General features: G+C 40.2%; 1 protein-coding gene across 1 annotated transcript in view; it reads right to left on the reverse strand.

Annotated features, from left to right (window-relative positions):
* The window catches only part of LOC132821356 (rho guanine nucleotide exchange factor 4-like), a 99,750-nt gene extending 89,359 nt beyond the window's left edge, over positions 1-10,391 (reverse strand). Inside the window, exons 1-3 of the mRNA XM_060833938.1 lie at positions 10,308-10,391; positions 5,069-5,182; positions 22-174 (exon numbers count right to left, since the gene is read on the reverse strand). Of these exons, the coding sequence (XP_060689921.1) occupies positions 22-174; positions 5,069-5,182; positions 10,308-10,391 (351 nt within the window). The remainder of the gene's footprint in view (positions 1-21; positions 175-5,068; positions 5,183-10,307) is intronic.
* Positions 10,392-18,182: the final 7,791 nt, after the last annotated feature.

Below are 18,182 nucleotides of genomic sequence, written 5' to 3' on the forward strand. Positions count from 1 at the left end.
ATTTTGCCTTGTCACCGATACCTTACTGTCAATTAATGTTTCATTCATCTCTATTGCTGATGAAAAATCATTGTTCTTTACCTGTGCTGTGTGTGGTTGAGATTTCTTTGATAAGCTATGTCTAGTTTTTTCTTTTTTCTTAATGTTTTCATATTGTTTTCGCTCATATTCCAGCTTCAAGAACAGAAATAAATAATTTTATTTACTGAAATAAAAAAATTCACTCATTAATAAAGCTCAACTGTGAAAAGTCAGAGAGAATACTTTCCAGACTTCTTTTTTAATTATTTCTCTGTGTGATATGAGATTTGCAGCATGCATTTGCTGTCTATCCCTAATTAGCCTTCAGAACGTGGAAGCGCTGGTGTTGGACTGGGGTGGACAAACTTAAAAATCGCACAACACCAGGTTATAATCCGACGGGTTTATTTGGATGTACAAGCATTCAGAATGTTGCTCCTTCATCAGGTAACTAGTGGAGCAGGATCATAGGACACAGAATTTATAGCAAAAGATCATAGTGTCATACACTAATGCAATATACTGAACAAACCTAGGTTGCTGTTAAGTCTTTCATCTTTTAGAATGGATTGCAAGTATTGATTCATTAACATGTTAATCCCAGAACTTCTTTCAAGTCACATTCCTGAGGTAAAAAGGTGACATCTCAGCTCAGGCAATGTATTAAAGGTGTGAGGTTACAGTCTGTCTGTATTCTAATCTTGAGTCAGACTGGTTCTATTTCCTAAGTAGGAATTTATAAAATATCACAAGGATTATATAAAATATTGACTGCCTACAGATTGTGTGCTTTTTGAACAAAACCGAATGTATCTGAAATACAATTCTGCAAATGCAATTTCATCCCATCAACTTACCTGTGTGTGTGCGTGCATGTGGCAGAGAGAGAGTGAGAGAGTGTGTGTGTGTGTGTGTGTGGGGGGGGGGGGTCTCTGTGTGTATGTGTGTGTGAGTGAGAGAGAAAGACTGTAAGTGTGTGTGTGTGTGCATGCTTGATAGAGTGTGAGCGTGAGTGTGATGGAGTATATGCCTGTGAGAGGGTGGGTGCAAGGATATGAGTGTGTGGGGTGTGCATGTGTGTGCCTGAGAGAAAATATGTGTATGAGAGAGGGTCTACATGAATCTATAAGTATGTAGGAGTATGTGTGAGAGTGTATAGTGTGCTTGGGTCACCTGCAGTATGATATGAACGTAAGATCCCAGTTGAAGCCATCCCTATGAGAACCAAACTTGGCTACCAGCCTCTGCTTGGCTACTCTGCATCATTGCACACCCCAAAGTCTATCTTGGAGGATGATCAGGTGAAAATCCAAGACCAAATGTCCCTGACCGCTGAAGTGTTCCCTGATGGGGAGGAACAATCCTGCCTGGTGATTGTTGCATGGTGTCCATTCATCTGTTGTTGTAGCATCTGCTTGGTCTCACCATTGTACCTTGTCTTGGGACATTGTTGCTTGCTGTATATCAGATAGACAATGTTGGCTGAGTTACATGTGTGCCTGCCGCATACATGGTGGGTGGTGTCCCCACGTGTAATGATACAATCCATGTCAACACTCTAACACATCTTGCATTGATTACCATGACCACTAACCCACAGACTACCTCACAATGCTACACTTCTCCAGCTTCAATAGACAATAGACAATAGGTACATGAGTAGGCTATTCTGCCCTTCGAGCCTGCACCACCATTCAATATGATCATGGCTGACCATCCTTAATCAGTATCCTCTTCCTGCCTTATCTCCATAACCCTTGATTCCATTATTCTTGAGAGCTCTATCCAACTCTTTCTTAAATGAATCCAGAGACTGGGCCTCCACTGCCCTCTGGGGCAGAACATTCCACACATCTACCACTCTCTGGGTGAAGAAGTTTCTCCTCATCTCTGTCTCAACTGGTCTACCCCGTATTTTTAAACTGTGTCCTCCCTAAACATATTAAAACAGCCATCCCCCACGGACAAGCTCTACATACATACAAGATCTGTTCAGATGAGGAGGAACATGACAGACACTTGAAGGTCATGAAGGACACTCTCATAAGAACAGGGTATGATGCTCAACTCATCGATCACCAGTTCTAATGTGCCACAGTGAGAAACCGTAATGACCTCCTCAGGAGATAGACCCAGGATGCAACTGATAGGGTACCCTTCATTGTCCAGTAATTTCCAGGAGCAGAGAAACTAGGCCATTTTTTCGCAGCCCACAACACATTATCAATGAGCATAAACACCTCACCAAGACCATCCCTACACCCCCACTTCTCACCTTTAAACAATCACCATATCTTAAACACACCATTGTTCGCAGCAAACTGCCCAGCCTTCAGGACAACATTGACCATAACACCACACAACCCTGTCATGGCAACCACTGCAAGATGAGTCAGAGTGTCAACATGGATACCACCATTACACGTGGGAACACCACCCACCATGTACACGACAGGTACTCATGTGACTCGACTAATGTTGTCTATCTGATACATTGCAGGGAAGGATGCCCCGAGGTGTGCTACATTGGCAAGACCAAGCAGACGCTACGGCAATGGATGAATGGACACCATGCAACAATCATAAGACAGGGATGTTCCCTCCCAGTTGGCGAACACTTCAGCAGTCAAAGACATTCTGCCTCAGATCTTTGGGTGACCATTCTCTAAGCTGGACTTGATATGCAGCAATATAGAGTGGCTGAGCTGAGACTGTTAGCCAAGTTCGATACCCATGAGGATGGCCTCAACTGAGACCTTGGGTTCATGTCACACTTCAAGTGACCCCACCACACTATACACTCTCACACACACTCACACAACAGGCCCACATAAACACTTACACACACACTCATGCAGATCCTCTCTCATACACACACACACTCAGGCACACACACATACACCACCTACCCTCACATCCATGCACATACGCATATACTACATCACACTCATGTGCACATTCTATCAAACAAATGCGCATGCACATTCTTTCACACTCCCACATGCACTCACACACATGTAAGTCCATGGGGCGAATTTGCATTTGCAGAATTGTATTTGCAGATACATTTTATTTTGTTCAAAAAGTACACAATCTGTAGGCAGTCAATTTTTTTTTATAATCCATATGACATTTTACAAATACCTACTTTGGAAATAGAACCAATCTGACTCAAGATTGGAATACACCTTTAATTGAATTACGCCTTTAATCACAGGACCTTTCCATGCTATCACAGAATGTGCAACACATGCCCGTTTAGATTAGATTTTCTTAGATTAGATTCCCTACAGTGTGGAAACAGACCCCTCGGCCCAACAAGTCCACACCAACCCTCCGAAGAGCAACCTACCCAGACCCAATCCCCTACATTTACCCCTGACTAATGCACCTATCACTATGGGCAATTTAGCATGGCCAGTTCACCTGATCTGCACATCTTCGGACCATTTGAGGAAACCGGAGCACCCAGAGGAAACCCACGCAGACACGAGGAGAATGTACAAACTCCACACAGACAGTTGCCTGAGGTAGGAATTGACCCCGGGTCCCTGGTGTTGTGAGGCAGCAGTGCTAACCACTGAGTCACCGTGCTGCCCTTCTTCCCTCCTCACTATCCTTAGCTCCAGACACACCTTGTAAGTGAAGCAGTGATTTTTACCTGCACATCTGTCAATCTAGACCACTGTACTCTACGCAATGTGATCCCGCGAAGCTCAGCTGGAGACCCTGCAGCCTTCAGGTCTTAATATTAATTTCAACAACTTTTAGAACCTGAATGCTTTTTGCTACATCCGTTCCCCACCCGTAAACCTTAGGCCCTGTCATGTTGTGTACTTCTTTCAGCACAGCCAACTTATTTTCACCTGCTTAGGGTCCCCATTTACAGCTTTTTAGATGAATTACAGTGTGGAAACAGGCCCTTTGGCCCAACAAGTCCACACCAACCCGCCGAAGTGCAACCCACCCATACCCCTACACTTACCCCCTTACTTAACACTAGAGCAATTTAGCATGGCCAATTCACCTGACCTGCACATCTTTGGGCTGTGGGAGGAAACCGAAACACCTGGAGGAAACCCACGCAGACACGGGGAGAATGTGCAAACTCCACACAGTCAGTCACCTGAGGCAGGAATTGAACCCGGGTCTCTGGCGCTGTGAGGTAGCATTGCTAACCACTTTTTTCCTTTCCTGGCTGACGATCATTCAATTCTTTGACTAACTATCATTCTTTCTCTCTGTGATCCATCTCTACGTACCCACTCAGTCCATCACCACCCCACACACCTCCTGACATCATATATTTTCCGAGCTATTATCAGTTCTGAAGAAGGGTCACTGGAATCGGAACATCACCTTACTTCTGATTGTATATTGCTATGAAAACTCATCGTGTGGCAGGTCACCAAATGCTGACGGTTGTCGCAGCGTGTAGGACATTGAGTTTGAGTGAATTTGACTACATCAGGCTGTTGCTTAGCTTGTCCATTGGACAGTTCTTTGAATTCTAGCAGAAGTCCCCAGACGTGAGTGAAGATGACATTTCAGAATGAATCCTACTCTTCCATTTCCCGTGCATATGCCAATAGCAGTGGCTCTCCCAGTATTATTTCAATTGTAGAATAGGGTATGGCATTTGAATATAACATTCACTGACCATGACAATTCATGTGAGGTCCACAATTTTTTTGGAATGCTGCATCTGGGTTGTTGGGGGTAATTCTTGGCATTGCCCATCATGGCTATCTGGTCTGAATCTGCAAATTAACTGACAGCCAGATGTGTGCCTGCTGACTGCATTAGAAGCAATGGATGTAGGTTATTTACACAATCAGATCCTTGTACCTATTTTTTGAGCATTTAGTAACCAGAATATTTTGAAGCTTTTTCTGTGATGTTTTTGATTAAGATCTCAAGTTAGTAGTGAATTCTGTCATAAATATGCAAATATTGTGCTTTGTGAATTGCTGCCTGGACCACATATTTGACATATACCTTCAAGTTTTTACTACAGTCTCCTCCATTCATCAGAACTACTGCTTACCTTTCGTTCAGATACTTCAGGTTTCTGTACATCTTTAGTTGTGGTTCCCTTTTCAATCAGTTCATACACATGGTCCTTATATGCCATCTGATAAGAATCTTTTGCAGTTAATGGCTTCAAAAGAAGAAACATGTGCTATTTTCAAATCTAAAGCAAAATATAATTCTGCCACCATCAGATATCATCAAAATTATAACAAGATAATCCCTTGTTGCTTCGTAAGATATTTTGACAGTCAACAGCAAATTATAATAATAACAACTAATGCAAATAAAGAAACTGGCTGTGAAGAAAGAGCCAGTAATTATATATTCAAAATAATGGCGGGGATTTGTTTCATTGCAAGCTTCAATTAAATATGGATTAAGATTTTGGTTAGAAAAGCAGCTTATTTGATATCCTAGTGTAACAAAAATTTTTAATGCACTTAAAGTGTGTTCAGAATGGAAATCTGGAGGATAGGCAATCAAATTCTAGAACAGTATTGCACAGGGTAAGGTCATTAGCCTCATCATCTTGACCCCGTGGGAATTATAAAATTAAAATTTTTCTTAGAATCCCTACAGTGTGGAAACAGGCCCTTCGGCCCAGCAAATCCACACTGACCCTCCAAATAGTATCCCACCCAAGCTCATTCCCCATTACTTTACATTTATCCCTGACTAATCCACCTAATCTACACATCCATGAGCACATCTGGCAATTCAGCATGCCCCATTCACCTAACTTGCACATGTTTGGATTGTGAGAGGAAACTGGAGCACCCGAAGGAAACCCATTCAGACACGGGACGAATGTACAAACACCACACAACAGTTGCCCGAGGCTGGAATCAAACCCGGGTCCCTGGCGCTGTGAAGCAGCAGTGCGAACCACTGAGCCACCATGCCACCCCTTACGCATTTCCCATGGCTTGTTTTATGTTTCACCTTCACCTGTTTCGTCAATTTAAAGATTATCATTGACATTGTTTCCAACACATTGCCACGCAGTGCAGTTCAGATCAGAATAACTTGCTGTGTAAATTACTGTGTTTTCATGTCGCCGATGATTCTTTTAGCAAACATTTTTGGTTACCAACATATCTAACACTGGAAACTTCTCATTTCTTCTACCATGTGTGATTTTGGACAATGGAATCAAATCTCCTCTTAACTTACTCTGCTCTGAGTAGAATAACGACAGGCCATCCAATTATTCTAAGTAATTGTAATCCCTCATTCCTGCTTTAATTCTAGTGGTTTCCTTCTGCACCCACTTTAAGACAATGATATATTTCATAAAATGCTAAATAACTAATTTTTTGGAAAAAAAATGAAAGGAGATAGAAAACAAGAAACTGCAGGCCTGTTAGCTTAACATCTTCGGTGGAGTTGTGGATAGCGAGGAGGGCTGTTGTCAGCTGCAAAGGGACTTAGATATGATGTAAAGCTGGGCTGAAGAGTGGCCGATGGAATTCACCCCTGTCAAGTGTGATGTTGTCCATTTTGGAAGGACAAATAAGAATGCGGAATACAGGGTTAACAGTAGGGTTCTTAGTAAGGTGGAGGAGCAGAGGGATCTTGGGGTCTATGTTCATAGCTCTTTGGAAGTTGCCACTCAGGTGGATAGAGCTTGTAAGAAGGTCTATGATGTATTAGCGTTCATTAGCAGAGGGATTGAATTCAAGACTCGTGAGGTGATGTTGCAACTGTATAGGACCTTGGTAAGGCCACATTTAGAGTACTGTGTGCAGTTCTGGTCGCCTCACTTTAGGAAAGATGTGGAAGCTTTGGAGAGGGTGCAGAGGAGATTTACCAGGCTGTTGCCTGGTATGGAGAATAGGTCGTATGAGGAAATTTTGAGAGTGCTAGGCTTTTTCTCATTGAAACGGCGAAGGATGAGGGGTGACTTGATAGAGGTTTATAAGATGATCAGGGGAATAGATAGAGTAGACAGTCAGAGACTTTTTCCCCGGGTACAACAGAGTGTTACAAGGGGACATAATTTAAGGTGAAGGGTGAAAGGTATAGGGGAGATGTCAGGGGTAGATTCTTTACCCAGAGAGTGGTGGGGGCATGGAATGCGCTGCCTGTGGGAGTGGCAGAGTCAGAATCATTGGTGACCTTTAAGCGGCAATTGGATAGGTACATGGATAGGTGCTTAAGCTAGGAGAAATGTTCGGCACAACATCGTGGGCCGAAGGGCCTGTTCTGTGCTGTATTGTTCTATGTTCTATGTTCTACCTTTCAATGGGAAAATGTTTGAAGTTATTATTAAAGAAGTTTTAGCAGTGCACTTAGAAAAAGCCAAGGAATTAGATTGGATCAACATGGTTATATGAAAGGTAAACAAATTGGCTGGTGTTGTTTGAGATTGTAACATGTGCTGTCGATAAAGGGGAACAAGTGGATATACTGCATGTAGATTTCAAGAAGGCATTGGTAAGATGCCACATCAAAAATATTCGAGGAAAATAAAAGTTCCTGTTATACAGGGGGACTTATTAGCCTGAATGAAGATTGGCGAGCTCACCGGAAGCAGAGCATATGTGAACATGAAATATTTTTCAGTTAGCAAAATAAAGTAAGTGGTTTGCCACAGGGATGAATGCTAGGCACTCAATGTTTTATAGTTTTTCTATATTAATTGGACAAAGGGACCAAAGGCATGTGTGATAAATTTTCTGATGACACAAAGATATGTAGGAAAGTAAATTATGAAGGAGAAATGAAGAAGAGAAATGAAAATTTTCCAATTTTCCTGTTTGATACCTGGAATGGGTGTATTGTCTTATTATGAGGGAAGAGCAGACATGCTGAAAGGAAGTTTCCTACTCTGAGAGAATTTAGAACCAAGTACTTAATATAAGGTGTCATTCATTTAAGATAACGATAAGGGGAAATATTTTCCCTCAGATGATTGAGAGTCTTTGGAGCTGTCCAGCCTAAAAGGCAGTAGAAAGAGAGTCCTTGAGTGTTTTTAAGACAAAGGTAAATAGATTCCTGATGAACAAGTTAGAAATAGTCAATCAAATGTAGGCGGGCATGTGAAGTAATCAGATCAGCCATGGTCTGGTTGAATGGCAGAGCAGGTTTGAGAGGCTAAGTTGCCTATTCCAGATCCTAATAAATATGTTCATGTGTGGCACTCAGGTTTGAATAAAGTATTTCAGCTAAGGCTGGACAAACGATTTATAAAATTGTAATGTACACTCATTGTTTTTGTAGGTCAATAGTCCATAAGATTTTGTTTCACAGTTTGTTTAATTTATTGGCTTGCCTTCAAAGATTTTGTGAACACATCCCAGGTTCCTGCTCTCCATTCTAAATTTAACCATTCAGTTCATATTTTTTTCCTTGTTCTTCCCACCAAAATGTGTCATTTCTCATTTTGTGTTGAATGTCATCTGCCATTTGTGCAGAGACAAAAAAAGACTGCAGATACTGGAATCCAAACTAGACAGGAAAGAGGCTGAAAGAACACAGAAAGCCAGGCAGTATCAGGAGGTGGAGAAGTTGGTGTTTTGGATGTAACCATTTTTCAGGAGCTTCCTGACTTCGACTTCTCCGCCTCCTAACGCTGCCTGGCTTGTTGTGTTCTTCCAGCCTCCTGCCTTTCTAATCTTCCATTTGTGCGTCTATTTTGATAATCTATGTCCTCCTGAATTGTCACTGTTTACTCTATATATGAGTTTTGTCTCATTTACGATGTTTGAAATTTCGCTGTGTATATTAAAGTCGGGATATTAGTAGGTATTAAAGTGAACAGTGTTCTGAATATCAAACTTTCAGTCTTCAAAATAACAAATGTTCACCATTACTCTTTCCTTTCTGCTTCTTGATCATCTTTGTATTCATATCACTTTAGTCTGAGAGGTTTGATAACATCCATTAAGTGATACCTTGTCAAATCCTGTTTCAAAGTTGTGAACATAGCATCAACTTCATTAACTTTTCCCTTACTTATCATTAAATCTTAAGAGTATGGGAAGAGGTTCATAATTGGCTATAAAGGTCAAGGAAATCTCCAAATCTTTTTTTATTTTGCAGATAGTACCATCATCCATTTCAGTAGGAAGAATAAGGAAGTCATATACACTTTGAAAAATAAGAGTATAAATGGAGTAGAAGAATGATATGGTCTGGATTACAGATAAACAAATCACATAAAGTCATAACGTAACTGAAGAAGGTTAGAAAAAACATTAAACGAAGCATGTTGGATCTGACAATAGGAATAAACAGATCATTTTCAGCACTCCAGGAATGTTTCAAGAACCCAAGCTATGTCAATGACTAGATGTCTATGAGGTGGCTGGGGAATTTGCAATGTGGAATGTGACATGAGCAAGTGTGGAATTAGCCAACTCATTAGGAAGAATAGAAAAGCAGAGTAATTTTTTAAAAGTTGAGAGATTCAGTATATGTTGAGATTCAGAACAATCTGTGTGTCCTTGGAGAAAAAGCAAGCACTTGAGAAGCCAAATGACATTTGACATTTATTGCACAATGATTAAAGTATAAGAGGAAAGAAATCTTGCTGCAATCAAAAAGGACTTTGGTGGGACCATCCCTGGAGTACAAGGTTGGTCTCTTTACCTAAGCAAGGATATAATTGCTATAGTGGAAGAGCACTGAAGGTTCAGCTGTTTGATTCGGGGTTGGAGGATTGAAGGTTAAGAAATGATTGAGTAGAATGGACTTGTGTTCTCTGGAATTCAGAAGAATTAGAAGTGATTAGGTTAAAATACATGTAAGTCTTAAAGTGCTGCCTCGGGATAAGTGGTCTACCATTTAGAACTATGAGAACTTTGTTCACTCAGAGGCTCATGAGTCTTTGGAACGCTCTCTGCCTGAGATTTGTGCCTGTCTAGTTGCTGATTATAGTTAAGACTTATATCGATAGATTTTTAATCAATAGGGAAATCAAGAGCTATGACATAGGACAGAAGAATGGAATTAATACATATATTCTGCCATTAACTTACAGAATGTTAGAAAAGACCCAAGGATAATATGGTTCATTCCTGCAGCTATTCCTAATGGTCTTATGTTCTTCCTGCTTTAAGAGAGTATTATTTATTATAGCTTTCCTCTCGTTTGTTTCACTTGGTAATGGATGTATCACTTGCACTCTTTGATTATGCTTTGGTTTTATTGGGCTGCCACTACTCTTAGTTCCTCGCATCCCTGGTTCATTCTTATGTTAGAATGAGGCTGTCTCTCACTTTCTGTAATATAACTCTCTTTATATGTACCTGTATATCTTTGCACATTACCAAATAAACCTCTCTGCTTTCTTCCTCCAGCTCCATGACAGGTTTCTCTTGAGACTCTCTCATTGTGCTCCGTGTACAGCTGATAGGAGAAAGTGAGGAGTGCAGATGCTGGAGATCAGAGTCAAAAAGTGTGGCTCTGGAAAAGCACCACAGGTCAGGCAGCATCTGAGGAGCAGGAGAATTGACATTTCAGGCATAAACCCTTCATCATGAATGTGAGTGGAAGGGGACTGAGAGATATCTAAGAAAGTGGGGGTCGGGCTGTGGGGAAGGTAGCTAGGAAGGCGGGAGGTAGGTGCAGGTGGAGGGTGATGGTGATAGGTCAGAGAGGAAGGTGGAGCTGATAGGTGGAAAGGAAGATGGACAGGTAGGAAAATTCATGAGGGCGATGCCAAGTTGGAGGATTGGATCTGGAATGAGATGGGGGGGAGAGGGGATGAGGAAATGGTGAAATCAACATTAATTCCATGTGGTTGGAGGGTCCCAATGTGGATGGTAAGGGGTTCTTCCTCCAGGCGTGGGTCTCTTGGATTTGGCGATGGAGGAGATCCAGCACTTGCATGTCCTTGGCGGAGTGGGACGGGGAGTTGAAGTGGCCAACCTCAGGGCGGTGTTCCACAAGTTGGCATCCTGTCTCCTCAGTGTAGAAGAAAACACATCAAGACCATTCCGAATACAGTGCATTATCCTCTGCCATTTGCGCCATCTACAATCAGACCTCACTACCAGAGATATATTCCCCTCCCCACCCTATCAGCATTCTGCAGGGACCATTCCCTTTGTGACTCCCTCTTTAGGTCTATGTCCCCACCAACTCCTGGCACCAAAAACCTGTACCCACACCCCGCCTCTCACCTCCACCTAAGGCCCCAAAGGATCCTTCCACATCTGGCAGAGATTTTCCTGCACATCCAAACACCTCACCTACTGTGTCCATTGTTCTTGATGTGATCTCCTCCATATCGGGGAGACAGGACATCAACTCATGGAATGTTTCAGGGAACATCTCTGGCACACAAACAACCCCACTGCCCTGTTGGCTGACCACTTCAACTCACCCTCCCACGTACAAATCCTGGTTTCCTCCATTGCCAAACCCAAACCACCTGATGCCTGGAGGAAGAACTCCTCATCTTCCATCTTGAGACCCTCCAACCACATGGCATCAAAGTCGATTTCACCATGATTGCTCATGTCTCCTCCCCTCATCTTATCTCAGATCCAACCCTCCAATTTAGTAATGCCCTCTTAACCTATCCTACCTGTCCATCTTTCTTCCCACTTATTTGTTTCATCCTCCCCATCACAATCAAACCTGACCTGCATTTACCTATCACCTTTCCAGCTACTTCACCCCCCACTCCCACCCCCATCCTGCTTTCTATCTCTCAGCCCCCTTTCCCCCTCCAAATTCCTGATGAAGGGCTAATACCCAAAATGGTGATTCTCCTGCTCCTTGGATGCTGTGTGTGCTTTTCCAGTGCCACACTTTTCGACGCTGTATACAGTTGATGTCAGAGTACTTTAATCAGGTACATAGTCATCATTAATGTATTAAATCCCATGTGTTCTTCTTTCTAATGGCATTAAATTGGGAAAGACGTTACATGAAATTGCAATAAACCATACTGAGAGCATGGTGAAAAGTTTTAGCCCCCAAATTGCAGACAAAATATAGTGGCTATTTGGATGTTGTATTATTGTTATTATTATATATTGTTATTTATTGTGTATATGTGGGATAGGGGTATTAGCTTTCTCACAGTTTCCGCCCTTGTTTGTGCCATCCACACCTGTTCATTTGGTTTATTGTCATAATCTAGCTTAATAAACAGAAGAGAATTTTATGTTAGCATCAAAATAATATAAATTTTCCCAGAAGGAACTGTCTTTTAAAGTCAGGGAAAATACAGTTGACTATAAATTTGTTACTCTTGCAGCGAGTATCACACACCAAGCATGTGCTGGAGTCTGGAGGTGGAAAGCATGTTCCAGTTTGAGCCTCGGAACTCATTCAAACACGGCTGGTGACCTATTTGTCCACACAAAGGAAGCTTTCTGGGTAAAAAGGACCAAATTGATCCAAACGTCTTCCTGTTGTAGATTCTAGGATAGGGAAGGAGGGCACAGCAGCTCAGGTCAGCAATTCTGTTTCCCCACTTGTGCCTCCATTTTAAGAGAAGTTTTAAAAACTACACTTACCATTTGGATGGAAGGGTCTTCCTTCAAGGAACATTTGCTAGTCCACATTCAGAACCAGGGCATTCCACCCAGCACCAACACATTTCTGAGAAAGATCCTCACACAAGTGTTATGCTAGCCGCTTTATTTTTAACCTGTGATTTGTTGCATTGTTTCTGAGGGTAAGTTCACTTTGTGTATTTATGAAATATGTAGTGCACCCAACAATGTGTGAGAATACACTTGAAATTGAGAATACATTGGAGGTGTAAGAAAGCTAGCTGCATTACAGTACTGAGCTCGTTAGTCAAAAATGTTTGCTCACTTCTATAGGGGAAGTGGTGCTGTTGTGATAACATCACAGGATTAGTAATCTAGAGTCCCAAGCTAATGTTACAGAAACATGGGTTTGAATCCCACCATGGAAGATGGTGACATTTGAATTCAATAAAATCTGAAACTAAAAGCTAGCCTAATTGTGGCCATAAAACCACTGTCAATTATTGTAAAAAACACACACACTTCATAAACATGGTTTAGCAAAGGAAATATGCCATCTTCCCAAATGTGACTCCAGATCACTGTGATATGGTTGCTATCTGCAAAGGCCTAGAGAGACAGTCAGCTCAAGGCCAACTATGGATGGAGAATGAATGCTGTTCATATCAATGATGCCCACATTCCATGAAAGAATTTTTTAACCAAACTTCACACCTTCATCACAGTAAGTCAACCTGGGCCTTTTCTTTAAGAGCCAAACCATCCAGGTTTGTCATCAGGAACAGAAACGCCCATTTGACTTTTTGAGCCTGCTTTGCCATTCACTTTGGCTATTCATCTAACTCAGAACCTTGTTCCAGTTTTCTTCTTGTATTCTTTGGCCCCTTTAGCCCTAAGAACTATATCTAATTCCTTCTTGAATTTGTGAATCCAAATAACAAACATTAAGGATCCCAGCACCAAAACCTGGGGTATACCACTGATCACAGGCTTCCAATTTCAAAAACAAATCTTCACCTTCACTCTGCCTCATTTGAATCCATTTCACCAACTTACCTTACAATGTTTGAGTTGAAACAGGTGCAATATGTGTGTTCTTTCTGCTTACAAAGAACAGTGCCTTGAGTATAAATATATGCATTTTCCAATACACACAAGTACACTGCACTGCAATCCTAAATTGGTTGTCAATGTCATTCTTTGCATCCTCAGGATTATCCAGAACATGTTGTTCAATTGCAGAATCACATCTAATGTTAGGATATCGTGTCGAATATAAACCTCCCTTCACTGGTAAGTTTACACATTGGGACTCCAACCATTCCACAGCTTATAATAAAAGCTTCTTAGGCAATGTCATAAATAGTGCCCAAGCCATTTGTTTCCCATGCAATCCTGATGCTGAAATCAGGCACATAAATGTCAACCTATGGAATAATGGCTACCCTGGTCACTTTTTGCTCGGTATCACCTAAAACCAAGAAATGCCCTAACAGCGACACTCATGGTACTGAAAAGTACCTAGTCTACTTTCAGATTAGACAGGAAGTGTGAAGAATCTCTAATGTTTAAGCCAGCTGCTTCATGCTGGGATACTATGTAGTAGCAACACAAGTGGTGTTTGTCACTGACCAGATCCTGACTTCAAGCCAAAAAGATCTCCTACTCAAAATACAAATCAATAACGTGGAAAATGAATTTCAATGCTGTTCTATGTCTCAAAAACTGATGGATTATTTTAAACAGCATAACCCTTCCACTGTTTACAACAAGCAACTGACTATATCCAGCTAGATCAGATCTGACAACCAGATCAGCATTAATTGTGCATTCTCTATGGCAGCACCTTTAACAATCAGAGTACACTTGCCAACTAATCAACAGTCTCCTCACATACATTATTAATGATATTTTTTCTCATTAAATTGATATTCTTGTGAATTGTCCTGATAAGTGCAAGGTAAACATTTCGACAAAGTGTGTCTTCTTTCAGCAATATTTAGCATTAATTGTTCTGGTGGAGTAAACTGATCAAATTAATGGAAGAAAGCTACACGTGATAATGTAATTTCTGAGGGATAGCTTATCACGTTAGCGGATTATCCATTTGTGTTAACCCATCATCCAAGATGGTGGACATCTGATACATGTGTCACTATATATTGCATGTGATAATACATTTTATTATCATTTTTTTTGTGTCTATGGGCATGACTGTTTGCCATTTAAAAATCAAAAATGAAAATTGCAAAATCTTTCAACTTGTTTTTATTTATAAAGCTGATATTGATTTGTTAGGTTTGTATATATTTCAGTCAATTGATAAATAAATCATATTACAACTTCTCTAACCCCTTCTTCAGCATATTTTTTCTGCCTTCAGCAGTGCTATACATTTTTGTTATTCAGATTTACTACTTAACTCACACCTGTCATCCCTTTCCCATCCCTTCTGTTTTTCACCCAGACCTTGTTCCACCTCAACAATTTTCCCAAAACTTGTCACCTTTGTAGTATTTTCTAGTTTTGAAGTTCTTAGCTTGAAAAGCTGATTTGTTTTCTATACATACCTTTGAAGAGTTTCACCATGTATTTTGGTTATATTTCTGATTTATAATGTCAGCAATACTTTGCATTTTGAGCCAAATAGTCAGTCATGGAACAATTGAGCTAAAAGATAAACATGTTATGAATAATTTAGATCTGCTTGGACGAGTGCAACTTTATGATTTGTCCCTTATATTATCAGAGTAATGGTATCATTACCTGTTTTCCAGAGTGTTGCATGTTTGGTAATGGTTCAATTGGGATCTCGTTGAATATGTCAGAGGATTCCTGCTCTACTTCTTCAGTGATTGTCTTAAAAAAAGACTAAGTGATGTTTTATTTTCTGAATTAAACAGGGTCCTGTTTCGAATGATACCTTTGGTAAAATCAGAACTCAATAGTAATTATAACACTGAATCAATAAAATTAACTCATTAACAATTCCATTCATCCTTTAAATGGTTGTTTGTTTCCAATACTGTGTGTGTACAGATCCTGGGGCCTACCTTTTCCTTTTGGGAGCAAAGGTAGATGTGCAGTGACCTTTTTGGAAATCAATTCAAGACTGTCAGACCTGCAATCTCTCATTTAAATATCGAATAAGATCTGGGATATCTTGGGAAAATTTGCAATCACCAATTCTTCCTGCTGTTGTTAGCCTTGCATAGGATGGGAAAGGAAGTCCACATGATTCCCTCGGTAGAGGATAGGCTCATTCTCCTTGAATGATAAGTAGGGTTTATTGCATGTTGCATAGCTAGTTACATTACATCTATAACAGACAATTGTCTTTTGTGAAGCCTTAGGTTCAATTAAGAATACATTCAGATTATTATTTTTCATTCACAATGTTCACACTGAGAACAAATCAGGAAATGGTTAGCTCCTCCCAAGAATAATCCTTTTTTTTCTTGATGGGCAGAGCTTTTCTTGGGATTTTAGTTAACTCTTTCAGGTTCAAACTGTCAGTAACAAGATCTCAGACTTTCTTTTGAAATTCAGGAATATTGAATCAGCATTGCATTTTATATGAAAGCCATCAGGTCCTGATCAGAGATGGGGATCACTACAAATTGCATTACCACCACCAATGTCAATGTCAAAGAGACTGGTTGCAATAACATACGCTCTGATTCACTGCATGATCACCAAACAAGGTAAGCTATCATACTCCTGCAATTCCATTACATTTTGCATGAGAATTTTCAAGGACTTCTCTGTTGCACTATTTCCATTATGCCAGTTCTTTTGTGTCTGTTTGTTATGCTTAAACATGCAGTTTTCAATCAAGATTATTAATATATCTACCTTTAATTGTTTATTTCCCTTTTTATGTGATTTATATTTCTTGGCTAAGATACTTCTACAGCTAATTTCCTATAAATTATTACAGCAGTGACAATGGAAGCCAACGATATTTGAGGTGGTTGTGTTTAAGATAATGGCTTGTAAAGAGTTAATATCCTATTTTTGCATTGACTCCACTCATTCTCTCCACTTATGTCACACATGCTGTGTGAACAGATAAAAAGAATTCAACTCTAGCTTTTGGAAGGAGTAGATATGACTCTATTAAGATCCTACAGTGATATGCCTGACAAAATGTGTTTGTTTTTTGCAATCATACAATGATTTTCTTAGAACCATGTATTTATCTATGGTAATGTATTCTCTATCCCAAAACAGACCCAAGATCAAACAAAAACAAAAGAGGATTAATGGGAATGAACTACCTGCAGCAGCCATTACCCAGTTCCACATACTGGAGGTGATGGCAAATACCACATGGTGCTAGCTGTGGTCATTTGCTAAAATACCACTGCGTTGCTGCCTAATCAAAAGCTTCACCTGAAAGAAGCTTTTAAAATTCGTTCTTGCTTTTGTTCTTTTAAATTCTCTTGCATTCAATGGATTATTTAATCTTTAAAGGATCCACTGTGCAGTCTTGCCTCCATTGGGTCTCTTGTAGCCTTGCTGCATGTTTCTGACATACTGTCTCATGAGTTTTCCACCTCTCTATCATGACCTAAGCTGTTTAGCCCTGGTCTGCTATTAAGTGACCCATTCTCACTGAGTTGTTTTAGTACCTCACCAGCTGCTAGTATTTAGCCATGAGCTAGCTTTTTATATTTTAATTGGGTCAAAAATTGACCATATAATAAATGAATAGCATATTCTCTCACTTCCTTTCAGCAATGTCACCACATATTGCCTTTAAAAGGTGTTTAAAAGGTCTGATATAGTCCATGCCATATAAATGTGCTGAAAACTAATCAATAAATGCTTTTACTCCCTAAATACATCTCTCAGAAATTTCTTTCCAAATTATGTACTCCATTGCCAGTGCTTTTCCTAGCAACAGTTTTAAATCCAACTCACAATGAGAAACAACACAGGAAATCTGAAGGCCAAGAAAGAAGTTTACCACATGAAGATCAACTTGTAACTTACCCATGAAGTTAATCTTGATTAAATCAAGTTAAATCTTTTTTCCAACCTGAGTTGTAATTCAAAAGGTCCTGGTTTAACACATTGAGTTCTAAAGTGGGCAACATGGGGATGTAAGTGTTTATTCTAGTAACATGCCAACAGGAAGTGATCTCAAGACAATCGGGCAATCCATTGACTCAAGGATTGCAGTTGCGAACATTCTGTGTCACAATGCCTCACACAAATACATTGTGAAGGTCATATTTGTAACCTGAGGAACAACAGTTCACCAGCTGTGGCCTGAACTTTAGTATAGATTCTAAGTATATTAAAACAACACCCCTTTACTAGTAGGTTGATGATATTTGGTCAAAACAAAATTAACAAAAGTCATTGACCCGAAAAATTAAATTTGTTTCTCTCTCCAAAGATTCTGTGTGACCTGTTGAATATTTTCAGGAGCTTTTTATTCTGTCAAATTTCCCACGTCTCCAGTAGCTTTTTTATATCGTTTAAGTTGGCTTGTGCTTTGGTTTCAGCCATGTTCTCAGATACCAATAAGAAATATTTAAATGGAGGAATTTCCCAGTGATAATTGATAGTCTGGTATTATTAGTGGTAAAGGTCATCATAATTAGAACATAATTATACTGAATTGCTGGGCCCACACTGTTGATCTATAGTCCAGTAGGATTG

The sequence above is a fragment of the Hemiscyllium ocellatum genome, chromosome 13, assembly GCF_020745735.1.
Source record: "Hemiscyllium ocellatum isolate sHemOce1 chromosome 13, sHemOce1.pat.X.cur, whole genome shotgun sequence".
Lineage (NCBI taxonomy): Eukaryota > Metazoa > Chordata > Chondrichthyes > Orectolobiformes > Hemiscylliidae > Hemiscyllium > Hemiscyllium ocellatum.